Source organism: Manis javanica, chromosome 13 (assembly GCF_040802235.1).
Source record: "Manis javanica isolate MJ-LG chromosome 13, MJ_LKY, whole genome shotgun sequence".
NCBI classification, from domain to species: domain Eukaryota; kingdom Metazoa; phylum Chordata; class Mammalia; order Pholidota; family Manidae; genus Manis; species Manis javanica.
The window spans coordinates 23,361,211-23,386,129 of record NC_133168.1 but is presented as its reverse complement, the minus strand read 5'-3'; the positions used below and the strand labels follow the sequence as shown (position 1 = coordinate 23,386,129).

Sequence of the window (24,919 nt, the reverse complement as noted above, 5' to 3'; positions counted from 1 at the left end):
TTTTTTAATTTATCCAACTTGGATATCCTTTAATTGGAATTCATTGCACCTCCTCAATCTATAGAGTGTTGTTCTTCACTTGTGTAAAATTCTCAGCGATTATCTATCCAGATATTGCCTATGCTCCATTCTCCCTCCCTTTTCCTTCCACTAGTCTGATTAAAAGTACGTTAGATTTTCTCAGTGTATATTTTATGTTTCTTACTCTCTCTTCTAGACTTTTTGCCTCTGGTCTGTCTATGCTGGATTATAATTTTCCTTTTCTTCTATCTTCTGTTCATTAATTCTTCCTATAAATTATACCTAAACCGCTGTTAAAAATACTATCCAATTTTTAAATTTCAATTTTATTTTTTGTGACTTCTATAGTGTATCTAGTCCAAATATGCTTACTATTACAGTTTCCTTTTGATATCTTCAAACCAGTCTTTTATATTGTTAAGTATAGTAAACTTGGTTGTTTTACTGTTAAAATTTGATAATCCCAATAACAGAACTCTGCTTCTATCGTTTGCTGTTTTTGTTAGTTCTTATTGATGGAGGTCTAGTTTATTTATGTGCTTATTTATCTTTGGGTTTATCGTGAACACTGTAGTTGACAAATTAATTTGTGGGAATGAGTTTTACAATGAAGATATTTTCTTCAAACAGTGATTTGAATTTGATTGTGCAAGGAAATGGTGCTATGTCTCATCCAAGACAAGCTAATAACCAAGTTCAAGATTTGAAATTCCCTGACGCCTCAAAGGGCTGATACTTGTCTGTAATTCCACAGGTCTGTTCGCTTCTGATTCACCTTCACTGTAAAGGTATGGCCCTTTAGGTTCTCATTTTGTACAGTCTTTCTGGCCTTACTTCTTAAAGCAATGAAAATAAAAATTGTAGTTTTAGAGAATTAGCAAACTGCAGGGAAACGGGGCTTCAATTTTGTATTTGGGTTTCCTTTTGTGGTAATTTACATACACTTTGCATTTACTTTGCTCTTGATTCCTTCCTGTGGATTCCAATTACCATCTGGTACCTTTCTTTCAGCCTGAAGAATTTTCTTGAGCATTTTTTGTAGAGAAGTTCTTCTAGGACTGCACTATATCCACCTACTTATATGAAAATATCCTTGTTTTTGCTTTCATTTTTGAACGATAGTTTTGCGGGCCATAGAGCTGCTAGCTGACAGGTGTTTCTGGTGCCTGCCACTGACTCCTACCCCCATCATTTCAATCATCTCATTTTAGTGTCTTCTGGCTGCCATTGTTTCTCTAACAAGTGTGCCTTGTGTCATGAAATCCGTGTATATAATGTTTTGTTTTTCCTCCTGCAGCTTTCAGATTCTCTCTTCATCTCCGGCTTTATCAGGTTGACCACACTGTACCTGAATGAAATATTGTGTTCAGGTTACTTGAGATACATTGTAATTCTTGAATCTGAAAGTTCATATTTTCATCAGATGTGCCAAGATTTCAGCCATTTTTTTCTACATTTATTTTCCCTGACCCTTTCTTTTTCTCCTCACCTTCTGAGACTCCACTTACACATATACCGGAACACTTAATGTTGTTCCAAAAATCTCTGAGATTCTTTTCATTTTGTTTCAGACTTTTTTCTCTCTGTTCTTTGGGTTGGTTAGTTTCTATTAATGTATTTCCAAGTTTAATGATTTTTTTCCCTTCTGTTCTCTCAAATATGTGGTTTACTTAATGAAGTAAAATTTTCTTTAGTTACTATACCTTTCAGCTCTGTAAATATGAACAGTTCTTTTTTGACATTTCCAATTTGTGATTTGCTATGTGTTCACTCAAAAGGTTTTTCTCTTTTCATTCTTTGCCATATTTATAACAGCTACAACATTTTTGTCTGCTAAATCTAATATTTGTGCTTACTCAGCATCTGTTTATTGAGCCCTATTTTTACCGTGAGCATGAATCACTCTTTTCTGTTTTATTGCGCATCTAGCAAGCTTTGGAGGGAAGGAGAACACTGTTTGCAGTACACTGTAGCCATGATGGATCTTGTTCTGTTCTTACAGGTTGCTGGTTTACTGGTATAGTGACCGCACCTATAGCCACTACTGTCTCTGCTCAGTCTCATTCTGTTTAGCCCGGCTCCCTAGAGAGTATTCAATATACCGACATGTGTTGTCAGCAAATTTGAGGAGAGGTCTTGTCCAGACACCTCAAGCCATTAAGGCTTCCACCTTCTGCTGCCTGGCTGGGTGCGGACCGAGCAATGTACTCAAAGACACGGTTGCATGTTTCTCTAAATTTTCAGTTCTCTTTGGACTCCCTGGCATCTATTTGTGCATTATAGGTTAGCAGTTGGACAGAGTTGCACGAAGAACTCACTTCAGTCCTTCCATAGCGCCTTGCTTCTAAAATCTCCCTACTGAATTTCTAGTTTCTCCTTTGCCGATCCTGAACCAAATCTACTCCTCTAGACGATAAAGGTGTGGAGGATTTTCTATCCAAGTTGGGAGGGCAAGGGAACGGCAATACCCCCAAGCAAAAACGGTCAAAATTTGTCATTCTAACTTAAGGCAGTAGCTGTTTTTCATAACTAAACACTTCTCAAAACACTGCTTCAGTTTGGTCATTTTCCAGTAGTTGTTCTTAGTAATTTTTTGGACGTGTATAGTTTTATACTTGTTTTCTACAGAATGGAATTGCCCATTTTATTAATACCAAGGTTTTTGGAATTGAGACCTACTGATTTATTTTAGAGTAGATGTGGATACAGTTCTCCACACATACACATACTGATCTCTTAATTTACCTACGTTTTACATCAAAAGATTCTTGGTTAAAGTAATATTCAGTGTTTACATTACTATGACCATAATAATCCCACAAAAATGTTTCCTTTTTTGTTCAGCCTTCTGTTTTCCTGCAGTGCATAATTGCTTTCTTTGTCATTTATTTAGTTTCCCAAGCAACTTTAGCTAATTCTTCCCATATGATGAAATGGCTTCCCTCAAGATTATTTGTTACATGTGTTAAACAAATCAAATAATTTTTTAGTTTCACTTTACAACTCAAAGTATTGCAATCTTCTCTCCCCTCACTTCAATCCAGTTGTTTTCTCCGGGCCTGCTATACATCCCCAACCCTGGGACTTCCTAATCTTGCTCTTCTCTGTTTGATAATCTGTTACCCAAATACATGCCTTCTTTTGAGGTTATATCCCTACTTTTGGTGAGTATATCCTATGTCAGAGTTCTAAGGAAAATAAATCTTTGAGGTTTGTTTTGAGACCTTGTATTTCTAAAAATGTATTATCTTCACATTTGACTAATGGTTTGACCATATAGAATTCTGAGTTAAAATTGTTTCTTTCAAAATTATAAAGGCATTGCTTCACTGTGTTCTAGCTCTCCACACTGCTGTTAAGAAGTTCAATGTCATCCTAATTCCTAGTCCTTCATATATTACCTGCTTTTTTCTCTCCAGATACTTCATGCTTGGTGTTCTGAAATCAGTTAATGATGTGGCTTTTAGTAGCTTCCCAGCCATCCTTCCATTAATTATATTAGATACTTGGTAGGCCCCTTCACTTGAGAAATTCAAGCCCTAGAAAATAGCTTTATAATGTATTTTGGTATTTTTCTTTGATATTTTGTTTGATAATTTCCTGCATCCTGTTGTCTCTATTCCATAATTTCTGTTAGCTAGATGTTGGGTGTCTTAAAAGGCTCAATTTATTCATTCATTCAACAAATATTTACAGGGTACCATTATATACCAGACACTGTTTTAGTGTGAAGTATAGTGAGAAATGAGAGAGACAGTATCCCTATTCTGAGGAAACTTGCATGGGGATATATATATATAATTTCCTTTCTAATTTTCTTTTCTTTCATTTCTCCAAGGACATTTATTATATTTTTTTATGAAAAGATTTTATGTTGTGTACATTATTTCTTTCTTCTCAGTAACTTTACTCTTTCTACTTGACTATTTACTTTGGTCACTTTGGTAGTTTGAATTTCCTCTAATATTCATTGATTCTCAGTAATCCATTCATATTTAAGTGTAAGGTAATAAGATGCTGAGAGGAAGCACTTGGGTGTAGGTACAAGGCTAACTGACTGTAGGATGGCTGAAGGTAGCTCATGTTGTTGTTGTTATGGAATGACCCCTACCAATCAGGTCTTTAAACCTTTTTTCTGGTTGGCACTCTTCTTCCATTATTCCAAGGAAGGGTCCTTCAATCTCCTACCTTGAGAATATAAGCAAGCTGCAAGTGAAGGAGGAGTCTTATAGCTCCATATGTAAACTTCGAATTAATCTTGTTTCCAGCCCCTTATCTCAGACTTCCTTACCTGTTACCTGCTGCCTCCAAATTCTGACCCGTTCTGGGGTTCTGAGTATTAGATCATTCCTCATCCAAATGATGTTCTGTAGACACTGAGATTGAAGCCTCCTCCACACTGCTAAGTGTGTTCCCACGCCCCTCTCAGGTTTACAGTTTCCAAAAATAAGTTTGCTTACAACTCTTATTTACATCACTGTCACCTCTCTCTACCTGACTGTCTCTGTGGATGTATACCTTCTTTTATCCCTAAAATGACACTTTAACTGGGCTTCAGGAAGAACAGAAAAGAATTTTTGAAAAATCAGTTCACCTTATTTAAATGGAAGCCTTAAAATATTCTAATTTGTGGCTTATGGGGCTTATTTTCATTCTCCAAAAATGGCACTGAGTGTGGCGTCCTTCAGCACTAGGCCTTCTTCCTTTTCTGTTCACTCTGGGCAAGTAACTACTTAGAGGATTCTGATGACTCTTAAAAACAGAACATTCCATCACGTGCCTTCCTTTAAGTACAACAGCTTCACTAAATCACATCTTCTAGTTAATTATATTAAAAACACTTATTCATTACCCACAAAGCTAACACAGCATGTTATAGCTCCCTAGACATATGTAAGCCGTATCTTTAAATAGTGATGTATTTTAATTATCAGGATTTTCATTATTATATTTTAAAGTGGTGTATAACACAGACTTTGCATAAAATATAATTAAACTACAGGGAAAAAGAACAAGGATCAGAGTACAAAACTCAGAATGTGTTTTCTTCCACTTCAACAGGTTTTGTCTTACCCCTAGCTCCAAAATACTGCCTAGAGGCAGATGGCAGCCAGGAAAGGCGCCTGCTCCATCATCTCTGGCAATCACCTCTTCTGATGAAGATTTATATTATGAAAAGGTCTCCAATTTTCCTTAAGACAGACCAAGCAAACTTTATACTATTGCTTTATATTTACAAAGAGGAAATGAAATACTGAAAATGAGCCAACTTCTTAATGCTTAAAACTCAATACTATGTACTTATAAAGGTCAAAATACACAAACTTTTGGCATATTGGATGATGTGTTAGCTGATTTCTACTTTAAAAAGCATCAATTCTATAAATATATTGTCATCAGTCTTTCATATGTATTTCCTATAAAGTCTCCTTCTGCTGGTTTCTTAACAAGAAGGCAATCATTTTGGCTTTTTTATTATGAAATGCTTACCTGATGACATGGTCTCTCCACGCTTACAAATTACTTTGGTATTTGCCTTTGGTTTCTGTAGAACAGAAAAATGTCATTTAAATGTCACTCAGCCTTTCTTAAAAGGAATACATAATTTTAACACAGTCTCTAGAGTATACATTGAACTTTACATTTTATTTTGCCCTCTACTAAATACAGGGAATACATTTAGCTTCTATGCATAATTCATATGCACAGAGATCATTTTTCAGGTCTAAAGACAGAATAATCAACAGACTTATTTTTCCAAACCTAGCTGCTTCTTGATAATCTAAGTGTCGCTAAATAATCTGAACTAGAAGCACTTTACATTTCTAAACAGCACCTCACCCCTCTATTATTTAGAAGCGGCAGATTCAGTGGGCAACAAAGGCAGAAGGGTAGGTGACTTGACCTAATTCATACGTGTAGAAAACAGAAGAATCAGTACTTGAATTCATATTATTCTGACTCCTAGTCCAGTGTAACTTATGTAAAAGCAATCTGTAATACATAACTACCCATTAGAAGTAAATATATCTAACACATTCACATAATTCTGTTTTTCCATTTAAGATATGCATTGTAAGTGGAAAGATGGACAGTGTTCTGGGACAAATTGCTGAAACAGTCTAAACTTTGAAAATCCAAATTCATCATTGAAATAGATTAAAATAGCACTCACTTAATCATAAAGCAAATGAACATCATTTCACATACAGCAAACAGATCATGGTCATTAGAGGCGGGGTCGGGATGGGGATGCCGAAGTGGGGAAGGTGGCCAAAAGGTGCAGACTTCCGGTTATAGAGTAAGGAAGCCATGAGGACGTGATCCGCAGCATGGTGACAACAGTTAATGATACTGTATTGCATATCTGAAAGCTGCCAAAAGAGTATATCTGAAATGTTCTCATTGTAAGAAAAAAGTTTTTTATAACTATGTATAGTGACAGGTGTTAATTAAACTTATTGTGATCATTTTGCAATATACGCAAATATCCAATCACTATGTTGTAAATTTGAAATTAATATAATGTTACATGTCAATTACACCTCTATTTTTAAATATCTTACTGATCTGTAGTTTGTTATAAGAAGTATGTTATAAAACAATTGCACAGTGGTTAAGAACCCAGAGTCTGGGGCCAGGTTTCCTAAGCTCAAATCCCAGCTCTGTTATTTACCAGACATGTGACCTTAGGCAAGTTAATTAACCTGTTTTGGTCTCCTTATCTGTAAAATAGAGTTAAAAGCAGTGTTTAACTCAGAGAATTATTCATTAGGACTTAAAAAGGAGAATTATAAAGCACTGTCCCAGGTGCATGGTAACTGCTAGGTGGATATTAAATGAAATATATACTTGGCACATATCATTGAAGAAATGGGCAGAAAACTCACACCTTCTCACAGAGACCAATTTTTCGCCTTTTAATGGATAATCACTGAATACTTAGAATTTACCAAAAATTTAAAAATGCTCTTTTTAGTTCCACAGTAACACTATTGTTAAAGCCACATAACATTCCTCTCACCCAGATACACTGCAACATGGCAGAAGTCATATAAAAGTGGACACGGAAAGGGGGCATTACGATTAGCATGTATAATGTGGGGGGGGGGGGTAGAGGAGGGCTGTGCCACACAGAGAAAACAAGTAGTGATTCTATAGTATCTTACTATGCTGATGGACAGTGGCTGTGAAGGGGTATGTGGGGGGGACTTGGTGATGGGGGGAGTCTAGTAAACATAATGTTCCTCATGTAATTGTAGATTAATGATAACAAAAAAAAAATAGTGGACACGGAGAAGTTCTGCATCTCTGGACAGCTCAGGTAACCTCTCCTAGGAACGGCAGAGCAGTGCTAGTCTAAGAGAGGAAAAACACTGACGTGGGGTGATGTATGTATCAATTTAAAGAGTGACTCATTAGTTATACTAATTATACTGGTATAAATTTGAGGATAATCCTACTTCCCTTAGCACAAATAACTTATTTCCAGAAACCTACATGAGAAGCATATTTAAACTGAGATCCATGGAGGTGCTGCTAGTAACTGGCAGACGTGGTATTTGAATCCAGGTCCCTTAGACGCTAAAAATGTGCCTCTAACCACCATGTCCATGTTTTCCAAACAATTCATAAAATTAACTCAGTGAGTACTAGCCTATACTTAAAAAAAGAATAAATAAATACAATAGAATAGAAAATATCACAGTGCTATTTATAGGGTAAACAGCTTCAGGAAACTTTTAGTTGAGGTGTGTTTTTGTGTGTATTATCAGATCCTCATTAAAAAATATATTTCTTACTTTAATTAGAGATAAAAAAAATATCAAAAGCCACAGACAGAGAAACCACGACAGGTATCAATTTTTTTAGGTCCAGGCGAGGTTAGGAAGACAGCTCAGAAACCAGGGATGTTCAACTAAAATGTTTGACATTTTAGCCACTTCATGCTTTCTTACAATAAAAACTATATGTATGGCTCTAAATTGGTATTAAAGACACTTTTTAAAGGATCCTATTTTATACAAGTTACATCAGACCATCTTCATTAAATCTTACCAAAAACTAATATAGGGTATTGGAGTAGCAATGCTTGAGAAGGAATTTTTCTATTTGAAGCAGAAAGTTTTTCATCAGGTGCTCTGTTATGTATTTCATTTTTAATAGGTCTTACAGCACATTTTGCTTTGTCTTTCAATGAAGCAGGATAAGTGGTTTTTGTCGGTTCGGTTTTGAAGTAAGATTCTACCTTCTCAAGACATGGGTAATAAGGATTTTAAAATCTGATCAATAAAAGCAAATTACTTCCAACAACCAAATGTGTCAATTTTGATTCAAACAAGCTGGCAGTAGAAGGCACTTCTAATAAAACTGGCAAAATCTGCATATGGCCTGGTATTTTATCATCAAGAAATTGTTAAACTTGCCAGGTATAAAAATGACACTGTGGTTATTTAAAAAAGAAAAATCTACATAGGGATGAACTGACATAGTATCTGGGATTTGCTTTAAAGCACTTCAGCAAAAAAGTAAGAGTAAAAGGGACAGATAAAGCATACGTTATGAATCAATATGGTTGGTATACTGAAGTTCATAACTCTATTCTTTTTATATTTGTGAATATTTATAAAGTTCAACACATTCTGAGAAAATAAAAAAGATATACTTAAGAATTTAACAAAACAAATTACTAAGATAAAAATTATTGCTAAGTACCCTAGGAAAGAAAAAAAACATAGTCATACTTGCCAGGTATAATATAATCAAAGTTCAATTTCATTTGTTCTTAAAAAAATAGGATGAAGTCATAGTATGGCTACATTTCTAAGTCTAGAACAATATTATCAATCTTATAAAAGATTGAGGTGCCATCGTCATCCTATTATAAGATTAACAATTTTTATAATGTTGGTAGGCACAAAAAATTGCACAAGAGATAACTGGCAAATGCAACAGGGAAATCTTCAGTAGATATCTTTCAAAACCAAAAGGTATATACTGCCACCCTAACAGAGGCACAAAGAACATACCGTACACTCTAGGGGACTGACGGAAAGAAGTAAGAGTCGGGCTTTCTGCTTGTGTACACTGTTCCTAAGATCAGGTATTTTAAAAATTAATATATAACACTTCTGATTTTGTTTAAAGAGAAACTGCTTTGTAATGCATTTCTCTTGACCTTTGTTTGAAAGAAATAATAAAGCAAGCAGTGCAGTGAAGCAGCTTAATGTGGGAACTCTGTGGAGCAAATATCAAAGAAAGACATTGCTGTGGACTAATTGAATCAATATATCTGAGAGACGGCACTGCTGCTCAGAGAGGTAGATTAGCCTCCTGTCCTCGTTTTTATTTTCCTTTGTGTTGTTTCAATTTCTGTGGACCCTTGATATTGTCTCAACAAAATAATGTTTCCCAAGAGATACCGTTGGGATGCTGTGTCACTATGTAACATTTCAAACCCTGCTAGGTGGCTGGACTGGGTGACAGGAGAAATAGGTTTTCAATAGCACAGAGCAGTCTTGTTCCCACAGGAGCCTTGAGAACACCGTTTAAGCAGTCCCTCCAAATTTATGTTACTATTTTAGTCACAGGCATACTCTTCCCACCTGCTGCAATATGCAATTAAAGTGAAGCTTCCGTCTAGGCTAACTTGAAAACAATCTTGTCAACAGCATCTCGTCATAATAGTAATTTCCCATAGTGTCTTTGATATTAAAAACCATAATGTCTTAATATGAAGGGCCTTCCTTTAACACATTGGACTATTGTTCACAATTAAGAAAACTTCTTGTAAATGGCATCACATAACTGATAAAGACAGAAATATGAAGAATGTATTTCCAGAGTGCAAAGTTTGTCTAAAAAAGGAAATGTGTGTTCTTTTTTAATTTTCCTCCCCTCTTCTTCCACTTATACCTTCTAAATATTTTTTAAATGTATAACTTACTGGTAAGAATGAAAGTTAAAACATACAAAACAGTAAAGTATTAGTATATATATTTAGATTAAAATATGATTTTCCTATATAACTATATTAAATATAATATGTTAACTTTTTACCACTTATCCTTTAAAAATATATAAGGCTAAAGTAATATTATTTTAAATGAACCATACTTAGATAAAGGGATTTGTGTTTATGGTGAGAAAGAAGGCACTTAAATAATTCTGATAACAACTTTAATGTCAATATTTGATGAACTTCCTTAATCTTCCTCAAAATAGAAAATAATAATATAAACTAACTTACAACCAAACAGCTACCCAACTGCCGTGGATTTCCTGAAGTAGCTTAGCTCTCATTACAAAAATTAAATGAGTTTTAAATGAAATTTAACAAGCAATACTTTTGTTACCATCAATAATCAGATGTTAACATGAAAATTCTCTGGCAACGATTTTCTTTACTTTTAAAAATCACATCTCTACTGACTTGCCATCAGGAGAATGGTTTCTTACAAGAGCCAAATCAGTGCCACTGATTTTCTTTTCAAATAAGGTAAACCGCTTGTTCTCTGCAGTGAGAGGAAATTGCCTTCTCCCTAAAGCAACTTTGACAGTAACAGCCACATGACCTCCTGTTGCTAACCACCAACTTAGGGCTGGCAGCATGACCTTTATTTCCACGCTTGGCCTCCTACGTTTCTTCTTTTTCCTTGATGGCATCTGCTTTTATGACAACAGCGTAAGTCTAGACTACAGCCAGACACAGGAAAACAACGTGGCCTAACTGTATTGTAGATATCCTGGAGCAAGAGAACACTTTTAAGTTCAATAAGACTATGAGGATAAAGTATACATGGGTCATGGAATATTGTCCTAAAAACAAGAAAGGAGGACATTTTGACTTGTAAAATGGTAATATTCCCAATTCTATGCATGAAGAAATCCTCTTCCTCCTCTTCCCTCAGCATCTGTGAGCTGTTCTGGTTTAAAGGCCACATGCTTTCCCTCTATCAGTAGGGCAGAGCTGGGGAATAGAGGCAGTTGAAAATAATGGAGTTTGGCAGTTTCTAACCCAACCTCTAAATTAGCATTTATTTTGAAAACATATTTTACCAATTTAAAACGGTTCTCAGAAGAAAGACAGTGCATCTCCGCTGGGGCTAGTTCAGGTCTTGGATGCCACAAGTCACTTCTTAAATTCACCAAGAAGAAAGTGTCTCCAAGAAAACAGTCATTCTCTTGCGGATGAAGTGGCTTATTAGCAAAGGGGTCAGGATGACAACACCATTCTCCAACTAGAGCTCCCCAGTTCTCACTCGGCAACGGGAGCACCCGGAGGAGCTTCCTAGTGGACACAGGAACATCTACTGTTTACTTACAGAAAAAAATGGAAATGTAGCATTTTTTAAATTAAATCAGAATGAAGAAATGAAAGAAACTGTTCAACTGCATTACTTGCATATTAGTTTTCCCCCAGATTACTAAAGTAATATACACTTAGTACACACAGATTGAAAATGAAGAGAGATATAAAGAAAACAGAAATCCTTCTTTCCTTACTACCCAAGGACAAGTAACTACTTTGCAAATGTATTTCCTGGGCATCCTTTCAAGAGACACAGTTGTACACATGCTCAGAAGTCTGGATCAGAGGATATATACAAACTGCCTCTTGTTCTCGTCATTTCATTCAACAATTCCATTCTATTCTGTAAGCAGGCCAAAACTTTTCAGATCACTCCCTCACTGGTTAGGTATTTGGGTTTTGAGTCTTTCATTATTAGGAACCCAGAGATGAACGCTCCTACTAGAAAACTTGTGAACATATCTATTTCCTTGGGAAATAAATTTTGTGTGAGATTACAAGCACAAATGATATCCATATTTTTAAACCCAACACCCGTATTGGCAACCTGTTTTCTGGAAGGGTTAAGGGTTAAACCAATGTATAATTCTTCCATTTACCTTCTTCAGAATTGAATATCACTTTTCCATGTAATGGGTGACAATTGTCTCAATACTACTTTAATAAGTAATTTTTGAATTACTGGTGAGATTGAACTGGTTTTCATATTTTTATTAATCACTGTGCTTCTTCTGTGAATCATGATCAATAACTATTTTCCAATGAGGTGACATTAGTACTTTCTTATTATTCTGTAATATTCTACATTACTAGTCCTTTGTCTACCATCTTCAATAAATATTTGGAAAGCAAATACAGGTAGAGTACTTGGACGGACTGAGATTCCAGCCACTTGTGAAGAACAGGTATGCACAAACGGCAGCTCCAGGACAAAAGAAGAGCGGGAATTTTGAATGACTTCCCAACAGTGAGAGGGGTACTAAAGGGGCAAAGGATACACAGAACTTGCTGAAAGGACAGGTGCACAAAATCATCCCGGCACACTCAGCCCAGCATGTTGGAAACTTTCAGGAGCTTCAGATGCTCCATCCCCCTGGCTGGCAATGCAGTCCCAAGGCCCCCGAACTGCAGTATGCAGCCAGCCGCTCCTTCCTCCAGGCAGACACCGATTCGCACAGCTGCTACCCCATCTAACACGCCAGGCCGCCCAGAGGGTGGCCCCACCTATAGCAGATACAGGTGCGTAACACAGAAGCTCCTACCAGCACGCTTGGCCCAGTGGCCCTGGTAGTGGAGGCAGGCACAGCAGCCAGGAAGCAGGAAAGAGCTCTTTCCTCCCGGCAGGCACTGGTACCACATGCCTGCGACCCCTGCCTTCACTGCTAGTGCAGGGCAGCTCCAGAGAGTAGAGCTTCTGGGCACTAGAAGGCACCACCTACACACAGTTATTATTCCACAGGAATCACTAGAAAAATGAAACGGCAAAAAAATTTTGTACAAAGAAAGAATCAGAAGAACCCAGAAAGAGGGCTAAATGAAACTGAAATCTCCAATCTTTTGATAAAGATTTCAAAATAAAAATCAAAAACATGCTCATGGAGATACAAAAAAAATACTCACGATTTCATGGAGGACATCAGGAAAGAGATAGAAACTCTGAAATATACAGTATATGAAATGCAACATACAATGGAGGGATTTAAACGTAGATTAGATGAGGTAGAGGACATGGTAAATGAAATAGAAATTAGAGAAAAGGAACACAAAGAAGCTGAGGCACAGAAAGGAAAGGATTTCTAGGAATGAAAGAATACTGAGAGAACTGTATGGCCAATCCAAACAGAATAATATCTGCATTATAGGAGTACCAGAAGAAGAAGAGAGAATAAGGGATAGAAAGTCTCTTTAAGGAAATAATTGCTGAAAAATTCCCCAGTCTGGGAAAGAAAATAGTGTCTCATGTCATGAAAGTAAGTGCACAAATCTCCCAACACAAGGAACCCTAGGAAGACAACACCAAGACATGTAATAATTAAAATGCAAGATCATCATTGAATTTGAAGCAGGGATTAAACAATTTCCAAATAACCAAAAGTTGAGAGAACTTATCTCTTACAAACCAACGCTACAAAGTATTTTGAAGAGACTGCTACAGATGGAAGTGCTCCTAAAGTTAAATAGCTGTCACGAGAGAAAATGAAACCACAGTAAAAGAAGCAGACCAATTAATTACTAAGCAAATACAAAATTAAATCAGCTACCCAAAAACTCAGTAAATGTATACACAAAGAGTATAGAATGCTATCTAATATATAAAGAGTGGAAGAGGAAGAAAAAGAAGGGACCAAAAAAAATAACCTTTAGATTCTGTTTGCAATAGCATAATAAACGAGTTAAGTTAGACTGTTAGACAGTAAAGAAGCTGACCTTGAACCTTTGGTAACCACGAATCTAAAGCCTGCAATGGCAATAAGTACATACCTACGATAATCACCCTAAATGTAAATGGACCGAATGCACCAATCAAAAGACATACAGAATGGATAAAAAAACAAGACCCATCTATATGCTGCCTACAAGAGACTCACTTCAAACCCAAAGGTAGACACAAACGAAAAGTGAAGGGATGGAAAAGATATTTCATGCAAATAACAGGGAGAAAAAAACAGGAGTTGCAGTACTTGTATCAGACAAAATTGATTTCAAAACAAAGAAAGTAACAAAAGACAAAGAACAACATTACATAATGACAAAGGGGTCAGTCCAACATGAGGATACAACCATTATAAGTATCTATTCACTCAATATAGGAGCACCCAAACATGTACAACAAATACTAACAGATTAAAGGGGGAAATAGAATGCAGTGCACTCATTCTAGAGACTTCAACACACCACTCACTCCAAAGGACAGATCAGTTGGGCAGAAAATAAGTAAGGAGACAGATCCATCTGTTCTATTGTGTTGTTCAGAGCTTTTAACAGACATCTACAGAACACTCCACCGAAAAGCTGCGGAACACAAATTATTCTCAAGTGTACATTAAATGTTTTCCAGAATAGATCACATACTAGGCCACAAAAAGAGCCTCAGTAAATTCAGAAGGACTGAAATTGTGCCAACCAGCATCTTAGACCACAAAGGTATCAAACTAGAAATAAATTCTGCAAAGAATACAAAAAACAGCACAAACACATGGAGGCTTAACAACATGCTCCTAAACAATCAGTGGATCAGTGACTAAATTAAAACAAGATTAAGCAATATATGGGGACAAATGAAAACAACTCAACAGCCCCAAACCTGTGGTATTCAGTGAAGGCAATTCTAAAAGGGAAGTATATTGCAATATAGGCTTACCTCAAGAAAGAAAAACAATCCCAAAAGAACAGCCTAAACTCACAATCAACAAAACTAGAAAAAGAAGAACAAATGAGGCCCAAAGTAGAAGAAGGGACATAATAAACATCAGAGCAGAAATAAATAAGAGAAGAATAAAATAGAAAAAAGTCAATGAAACCAAGACCTCGTTCTTTGAGAAAATAAACAAAATAGATAAACCCCTAGCCAGACTTATCAAGAAAAAAAGAGTCTTACACATATAAACAGAATCAGAAATGAGAAAGGAAAAATCACTATGGACTCACAGAAACACAAAGAATTATTAGAGAATACTATGAAAAATTATATACTAACAAACTGGATAACCTAGAAGAAATGGACAACTTTCTAGAAAAATACAACCTTCCAAATCTGACCCAGGATGAAACAAGAGAATCTCAACAGATAAATTACCAGCAATGAAACTGAATTGGTAGTCAAAAAACTACCTAAGAACAAAACTCATGGACCAGATAACTTACTGCTGAATTTTATCAAACATTTAGAGTAGACCTGATAACTCAAGTTTTCCAAAAAGTAGAAGAGAAGGGAATACTTCCAAACTTCACTCTAATACCAAAACCAGGCAAAGACACCAGAAAAAAAAAAAATTACAGACCAATATCCCTGATGAACAGAGATGCAAAAATACTCAACAAAATATTAGCAAACTGAATTAAAAAATACATAAAAAAGATTATCCATCATGACCAAGTGGGATTTACTCCAGGGACGCAAGGATGGTAAATATTTGAAGATCCATTAACATCACACATCACATCAAATTAAAGGACAAAAATCACATGATAATCTCCACAAATGCTGAAAAAGCATTTGACAATATTTAACATTCATTCATGATAAAAACTCTCAACAAAATGGGTATGCAGGGCAAGTACCTCAACACAACAGAGACCAATTACAACAAACCCATGGCCAACATCATACTTAACAGTGAAAAGTTGAAAGCTTTTCCTTCAGGATCAGGAACGAGACAAGGATGTCCACTCTCCCAACTTTTATTCAACATAGTACTGGAGGTCCTAGCCATGGCAATCAGACAACACAAAGAAATAAAAGGCATCTAAATTGGTAAGGAAGAAGTTAAACTGTCACTGTTTGCAGATGACATAATATTATACATAAAAAACCCTAAATTAAAGAATCTACCACAAAACTACTAAAACTAATAATTAAGCAAAGTTGTAGGATACAAAATTAATACACAGAAATCTGTTGCATTCCTGTATACTATTAATGAACTAGCAAAAAGAGAAATCAGGAAAACAATTCCATTTACAATTGCAACCAAAAGAATAAAATACCTAGGAATAAACCTAACCAAGGAGAAGATAAAAATACGCTGAAAATTACAAGAAACTCATGAGAAAAATTAAACACACCAATAAATGGAAATACATCCCATGCTCATGAATAGGAAGAATTAATATTGTCAAAATGGCCATACTGCCTAAAGTAGTCTATATAGATTCAATGCAATCCCTATCAAAATACAAACAACATTCTTCAACAAAGTAGAACAAATAGTTCTAAAATTCATATGGAAAGACAAAGGACCCCAAACAGCCAAAGCAATCCTCAGAAGGAAGAACAAAGCTGGGGGGATTATGCTCCCTAACTTTAAGCTCTACTACAAAGCCACAGTATTCAAAACAATTTGGTACCGGCACAAGAATAGACCCATAGATAAATGGAAGAGAACAGATAGCCAAGATACAAACTCACACATACATAGCCAATTAATATATGATAAAGGAGCCATGGATATACAATGGGGAAACGACAGCCCCTTCAACAGCTGGTGTTGGCAGAACTGGACAGGTGTACATGTAAGAGAATGAAACTGATTTATTGGCTAACTCCATACACAAAATGTATCAAAGACTTGAATAAAAGTCTTGAAACCATAAAACTCATAGAATAAAACATAGGCAAAAATCTCTTGGACACAGACATGAGCAACTTTTCCTAAACACATCTCCTCAGGCAAGGGAAACAAAAGCAAAAATGAACAAATGGGACTACATCAAACTAAAAAGCTTCTGTACAGCAAAGAACACCATCATTAAAACAAAAAGACCTCCTACAGTATGGGAGAATATATTTATAAACAGCTTATCCAATACAGGGTTAACATCCAAACTATACAAAGAGCTCACAATCCTCAACACCCAAAAAAAAAATAACCTGATTAAAAAATGGGCACAGGATCTGAACAGGCACTTCTCCAAGGAAGAAATTCAAATGGCCAAAAGGCACATGAAAAGATGCTCCAAATCGCTGATCATCAGTGAAATGTAAATTAAAACCACAATGAGATGTCACCTCGCACCAGTTAGGATGGCCAACATCCAAAAGACTAGGAACAACATATGCTAGCAAAGATGTGGAAAAAGGGGAACCCTCCTACACTGCTGGTGGGAATGTAAATTAGTTTAACCATTGTGGAAAGCAGCATGGAGGTTCCTCAAAAAACTCAAAATAGAAATACCATTTGACCTGGGAATTCCACTCCTAGGAATTTACCCAAAGAAAACAACTTCTCAGATTCAAAAAGACATATGCACCCCTATAGTTACTGCAGTGCTATTTACAATAGCCATGAAATGGAAGCAACCTAAGTATCCATCAATAGATAAATGGATGAAGATGTGATACATATACACAATGGAATATTATTCAGCCATAAAAAGAAAACAAATCCTACAATATGCAAGAACATGGATGGAGCTATAGGGTATTATGCTCAATGAAATAAGCCAGGAGGAGAAAGACAAGTACTAAATGATTTCATTCATTTGTGGAATATAACAACAAAGCAAAACTGAAGGAACAAAACAGCAGCAGACTCACAGACTCCAAGAAGGGACTAGTAGTTACCAAAGGGGAGGGGTTGAAAGGGTAGGTGGGGAGGGAAGGAGAAGGGGATTAAAGGACATTATCATCAGCACACACAATATAGGTAGGTCATAGGGAAGGCAATATAACATGGCGAAGACAAACACTGACTCTATAGCATCTTACTATGTTGATGGACAGTGACTGCAATGGGATTGGTGGGGGAGTTGACAATATGGGTGAATATTGAAACCACAATATTGCTCATGTGAAACCTTCATAAGATTGCATATCAATGATACCTTAATTTAAAAAGAAGATGTTGGTTACATACTCAAATACCAGTAACATAATATATATCTTCATGCTTTAAATTATTTAAGATGCAAATATATCACTTTTCAATGACTCCCCCCATGTTATCCTGTTTTCTTTGATTCCCGAACTCAACTGTGAGTTTCATAAAAGGGCAAATACAATATGGAAGAGAGTAGTTTATAACTCCAGGGGTTAAAGCTAGAAACAAGAATGATTTTAGTTTACTACAAGACAGGACTTTCCCTTTCTAATAAAGAAATGCTGCATGATTAGCATCATTTGAGGTGCTGAGCCTGTTAAGGATATTAAGAACTGATTCTTTCAACATACATTTTCTAAAAGTCTGCTATGAATCAGGTACTGCACTGGCACAAAATATTAATATAGTTCCTTCTCTCAAATACTCACATTCCAGTAGGAGATACAGACCTACAAACAAATAACAAAACCATAATATTACAAATGCTCATATAACAGAGTAGTGGTTATAAATTCTCAGGGAGCAGGGTGGGCAGCTCAGACCCCTTTGAAAATTTGATGAAAGCTTTAACCCTTTTTTTCAAATATACATTCCCACATAAACTCTGCAAGGTACTTAAAGGAGTTCATGGGTTAGCAATACCGATCCATGAATTCACAGCAGTATAAACATTGTTAGGGGGTAAAGTGTTCACGGACCTCAGAGAGGCAGTAACATCTCAGCTGACCTCTGGAGGAGCTCTCTAGGCAATGAAACGAACTAAAGAGCTCCTGGGTGGAGGAAACCATATGAAGTGGGCACCATATCTGTCTAAGCTGCCACTGTACTCCTTGTGTCTGGCACAGAGCTGGACTCATAATGTAAGCTCTTAAATATTTGTTAAAGGACTGAACAAGCATGTTCTGACAACTGTAACATACAAGGCCCCTAGTCGGGTCTGTTGCATACTGACATGAAAGAGTTAGCAAGCCTTTTCCACTGCTGCTTTAGAAGGTGACCTTTGGTTTCACCACCTAGCTCTGTTACCCTGGAAACCAGGTAGATGGCAGGTGTCAATTATATTGCTAGGCAACATTGCTTATGGTAAAAATGATCCTGACAGGTAAATTGCATCTGGACCGGGAGGAAGTATGAATAAGCTGTAAATACTTGATAAGGATCCATGTCTGGGACTTCCCTGCATGCAGGCCTGTGTGGAGAACCCTAGGAACTATGCCAAAGAATCACCACAAGGATACTGGCTGGTCAGGGCATGGGACTGCTTCTCAGCATAGCTCTTGCACCAGCCTGATGCGGATCTGGAGCCGTGTCACACAGGGAGACAAGAGTCCACAGACAAACATGTGAGCTGTCATGGCTGGAAGTGCAACAGGACTCCTACCAAGAGGAATTCCCGATGCTCTCCGACTGGCAAGCTGGTGAGACATGTGACCTGTGTTAGTATCATACACCTGTACCTTTGGTTGCTCAAGCAGACCTCTGGTGGGCACTACACACACCCAATTCCATCTATGCTCACTACAGCTGTGTGAGGTAGGAGTTTCCATTCCCCTGTTACAGAGGAAGAAAGGTAGGCTCAGAAATGTGAAATGATCTACACAAGTTCACAGAGCCAGAGGGGGATGAGTGAAGGCAGGATCTTAACCCAGGTGTTTCTGGCTCCAAAACTACAAACTCTCACTTGGAATATATTCCCTCCCCTGCCAATGCAGAATGCCAGTAAAGAAGCCTGGGTGGTGGCAAACAGTGTGGGGTACTACATGTGTCAACCTAAGGGGCAAGCATGTGGTTCTACAGGTGGGTGGGAAGGATTACAGAATTTTAAGCAGGAAGTTATGGGTCACATTTGAATTTTTCCAAAGAAGAGGAAGAAGGAAAAGAAAAGTGCCTGTTTAGAGTGGGAGGTAGGCCTAAAAAGGCTCCTAGATCTTCTCCATTACTAAGATTATATCTTGCGACATTTTGCACGTAGTGCCAATAGATTCTCAATACAGTGCAAAAGACAGTAATGCCAAAATCTCATACATGATCAGAGATATGAAAGTGCATCAAAATTTATAGAGATCTGGGAGACTTGATGCACATTAGCACAAAATGTGTTATTTCAAACTTAACTTGAGCCTGTATCACAGTGAATAAAAGTTTTAACATATTCCATAACTATCGACATAAGAAATCAGGAGCAAGAAAGTGCCTAATTCACAAATCACTGCAAAGATCAAAGTGTCTTTATAGCAGAAAAGAAATGTTTCTGATGATTTGAAAAAACATAAAATCTTTAAGAACAGAAGATTATTCTAATCACAGGTCTACTGAAAGTAACTACTGAAAACGCTAAAACTTTGATATAATCTACTTCCCAAGAGAACTTTCAAAATAGAAAACATTTTTTTCAAGGTAGTTTTTAGATAAAAAACTCATAAAAAAGAGTTAAATGATTTCTTGAATTTTCTTTCAGCTTAGGATTCTCTGATAAACAGCAACATATGTTTATAATAAATTGAAATTTGCTAGTTATTTTTAATGCATCTTAAGCATAAGCTTTTGAGAAAAATAATGTAAAATGTACTTTTAATCAATGCTATTAATTATGTTTATTTAAAACTTTAAGGTAGAGACAAGAAAATGAAATGCCCCTTAACTTTAAAATCAATTATTGAAAACAGTGTTAACAACATGAAGTTTTTATAGATTGGATAATAACCTACTGGACATTAAGAATTTTAAGGATATCAAATATCTAAAGCTCAAAATATGGCTGCTGGAATTTAGATAAATTGAGCTGACATTATCCAACTGGTGAGCCAAAAATCCTATGAACTTGGCTTTGCATTTCATTAATATTGTGTACATAGTATCATTAGACCCATAAAAGTATAATGATTTTATTCCAAAAGTTTGTACAGTGTTGCCAACAATCCTTATTCTTTTTCATCTCTTTGTTCTCTTTCACAGAAAAGATTATATTCAGGGGAATAGTTACTTCCAGAGACTACAGTTACAGCTGGTCTGTCAAGTGGATATATTCTGACATGTCCTATGTTTCCAGAAAGTCTATTCTGCTCATTTCCTTCTAGAGTTTCAATGCCCTCACGAGCTTCTGGGCTGATTCCTAGCTCAGCTGGTGTACGCAGAATGGGGAGGCCTGTCCAGAGACCTCAGGAAACTTCTCAGATGGAGTGAAAAATCAAAAGCCTTGCTTCAAAGTCTGGCAGCTGATGTAATTCAAATCTGACATGAATTTATTCCTAGGTGACATAACAAATTCCAATACAATGACTATTTAAATGTTTCTGAGAATATTCACAAAGAAGTAGATTTTGTTATTATTGTTGCTTAATATTAGGGCCTGTTAGTCTCAATAACAGCATAATCATAAACTATATATATGTTCAGATAATTTTTGTAGAAAAACTCTGCTAAACTGGTGAAAATGTAAACTGGAGTTTTGTATTAAAGAAGCATTATTTATTTTCAAATAACCAAAACAAATAGGTAGGAGCATGTGGTCCTAAATTAGCAAAAAAAGAGTGTTGTAATTAGCAGATTTCTTACACCCTGGTACTAAAAAGTATTAAAAGCCACTAATGAGTCTTAATAAACAGTCCCCCACACCTTATTTCTATAATTTGCCTGACAAATTTTATTTTGTTAAAAAAAGAGGAACAAGCATTCGTCTTGATTACCCAAACAATCATGAATCACAGAACCTAAGGTACAACTTCATGATTCACCAGTCACAGAATTTCCACGCCAGCAGGGCTCACAGGCTTACCTAATCTATCCTCCTCACTCTACAGATGAAAAACACTGGAGCTTAAGGAATTAAAGTGACTTGTTCCCACATAACAAGGCTAGTCAGCAAGTAGATTCTAACTCTGCTCCATGGCTGCTATTTGAGGAGCTCCCAGTACAGATAAACCAACATATTCCTAGGTACCCTCCTGGGAAAATGGCTTACAATTAGTTGATTTTGATTATAGCACCTACAAGCCTCTTCTGAAATAGCTTTGTTTCATTTTCTATTCAGTAAGCACAGATGTCCTTACCACCCGCATAAAACAAATAACTGAGGGAGGAGTGAGAAGACCACCAGGCTAATGAAAACAGTCAAGATAAAATCCTTGTGCAGATACTGCAGGATGCTTTTTTTCCCATAAAATAGTCACGGGGTATGCTGCCTAAGAGGGAAGCGTAAGCAAAGCCTCGGATCACTTACTAAGGGTTTTTCTGCATTGTTCAAGAGGCAGTCACATGCCAGACACACAGGTGTGACAGGAAAAGGCGTGCGGGTAAGCCTTGCCTACTTGAGGCAAGGGCTAAGTCAACTCCACAATTTGTCTTCTCAGTAAGAATAAGGGGGAAAGGTAGGTCATTTCCCTGACACACTTGAAAAATAGAGTTCTGAATCATAAGATTTGAAATACTAACAAACAAGATAATTTGTTAGTCTGCTAATAAAACCGATTTGGAAAAGGGATTGGAAGGCGTCTCTAAAACCAATTAAGAGACTGTTAAGCATTTACTATTACACATGTTACAGACTTAAACTTTTCTGGCAAGTTTGGAAAACAGGCCTGCCTTACTGTGTGCTTACTTAAGAGGCTGGACAGCATATGGACGAGGCTCCCCAGCTACTATGTGTAAAGCTGGAGGTCACTCCCCATTCCTGCCTCTACACCACATGGCCTCCTGATGGCCTGGGTCAGGGAGAGGGAAACTGTCCTTGGTGTTGGCTTCTAAGAGCCCTACTAGTTATCAAATCCATAATCATAAGAAGGATTTTTGTGTCAACAAAACAGAAGATACAGTTCCTGAATAGGAAAAATGGGGGCTACGCATAATGACTTCACATCACCCTTTTCCAAAGAGACACAAACTTCATGAATGAGCATATCATTTACTGTAAGAAGCACCAGGAAATACTGTTATACTGAACATAACTTGTTTCTACTGTATCTCTTAGGTCACCTTCTTTGTAGTATAGACATGGATGTTTCTGAAACTTTATATGAGAGTTAAACCAAAGCCTGAAATGGACTGGAAAAAGGAAAAATCTCCTGGTTAAATTACTATGTAGAGAGGAATTAAAGATGGCGGCATGAGAGGAGAGACAGAGGCTTCCTCCTAAAACTGGATACAATTAGAAAATTTAACTGGTGCAACTAATCCTGAGAGAGCAACAGGAAAGAGGACAGTGCCATACTGCACACACCTGGAGAAGAGAGCAGACCTCACTGAACAGGGTAACGTACCAGAGCTGTGGCTCCATGGGACCCAAGCCCCTCCCCCACCCCAGCTCACCGGCGGGAGGAAGAGAAATGGAGCAGGGAGGGAGTGGAACATTTCGGACTGCTGAATACCTAGCTCCGGAGATCTGCTCTGGGAGCACAAACCTACATTTCATGGTGCTTTCATGAGACTCGCATGACAACCAGGTTGGAAACTTAATACAGGCAGAGTTCCTGGGGAGACTGGCTGCTTGTGGAAAGCAGGGATCCATACCCGGCTGCTCTGGGACAAAAACATACCTGTGTGACAGGCCCACTGGCTCAGGCAGTGGAGACAGGCACAGCAGCTGGGAGGCGGGGAAAAGCTCTTTCCTACCCCCAGGCACCAGTACCACTCCCCTGCCACCCCCAATATTGCTTCAGGGGCTGAGCAGCTCCAGAATAGAGCTTCTGGACACTAGAGGGCACCATATACAAACATGAAAACCAAAGGAACCTTGTCCAGAGTAAAATTATTAATACAACTCCCAAGAAAGATTTAAATGATACGGACCTTGTGACTCTTCCTGAAAGGGAGTTCAAAATAAAAATCATCAACATTCTAAAGGAGGTAAGGAAAGACATCCAAGAACTCAGGAATGAATTCAGGTTGGAGATCCAATTGTTGAAGAGCACGATGGAGGGTATTAAAAGCAGGTTGGATACAGTGGAGGAGACAATAAATGAAATAGAAAATAGAGAAGAGGAATACAAAGAAGCTGAGGCACAGAGAGAAAAACGGATCTCTAAAAATGAAAGAATATTGAGAGAACTGTGTGACCAAAGCAAGCAGAACTATGTTCGCATTATAGGGATACCAGAAGAAGAAGAGAGAGAGAAAGGGATAGAAAGTGTCTTTGAGGAGGTAGTCGCTGAAAACTTCCCCAATCTGGGGAAGGAGATAGTCTCTCAGGCCACGAAGATCCACAGATGTCCCAACACAAGGGACCCAAGGAAGACAACACCAAGACACATAGTAATTAAAATGGGAAAGATCAAGGATAAGGACAGACTGTTAAATGCAGCCAGAGGCGGAAATAAGATCACATACAAAGGAAAGCCCATCAGGCTAACATCAGACTTCTCAGCAGAAACCTTACAGGCCAGAAGGGAGTGGCATGATGTATTTAATGCCATGAAGCAGAAGGGCCTGGAACCAAGATTACTTTATCCGGCAAGATTATCATTTAAATATAAGGAGAGATTAAACAATTTCCAGATAAGCAAAAGCTGAGAGAGTTTACGTCCCACAAACCATCTCTGCAGTCTATTTTGGAGGGACTGTTATAGATGGAAGTGTTCCTCGGGTTGGATAGCTGTCACCAGAGGTAGTAAAACCACAGTAGGGAGGGTGGAGCAGCTGATTGCGAGGCAAATGCAAAACTAAACTGACTAGCCCCCAAAGTCAATCAAGGGATAGACAAAAAGTACAGAATTTGATACCTAATATATAAAGAATGAAGGAGGAAGAAAAAGGAGGAAATAGAAAAGAACCTTTAGATTATGTTTGTAACAGTATACTAAGTGAGTTAAGTTAGACTCTTAGATAGTAAGGAAAGTAACCTGGAACCTTTGGTAACCATGAATCTAGAGCCTGAAATGGCAATAAGTACACACCTATCAATAATCTTCCTAAATGTAAATGGACTGAATGCACCAATAAATTCAAAAAGACTGAAATTCTACCAACCAACTTTTCAGACCACAAAGGTATAAAACTAGAAATAAATTGTACAAAGAAAGCAAAAAGGCTCACAGACACATGGAGGCTTAACAAC

At 37.2% G+C, this 24,919-nt stretch overlaps 1 protein-coding gene across 16 annotated transcripts in view; it reads right to left on the bottom strand.

Moving 5' to 3' along the window:
• Positions 1–24,919, bottom strand: part of LOC108390166 (E3 ubiquitin-protein ligase E3D) — a 247,507-nt gene that overhangs the window by 136,671 nt on the left and 85,917 nt on the right. For 15 of the 16 annotated variants that reach the window (XR_012124130.1, XR_012124128.1, XR_012124126.1 and 12 more), the window contains exons 4-5: positions 11,080–11,311; positions 5,512–5,566 (exon numbers count right to left, since the gene is read on the bottom strand). Coding sequence is in view for 11 of the 16 variants with exons in the window: in XM_073219344.1 (XP_073075445.1) it covers positions 5,512–5,566; positions 11,080–11,311 (287 nt within the window). In the remaining 5 variants the exon portion in view is untranslated. The remainder of the gene's footprint in view (positions 1–5,511; positions 5,567–11,079; positions 11,312–24,919) is intronic. The other variant, XR_012124131.1, reaches the window with a different exon arrangement.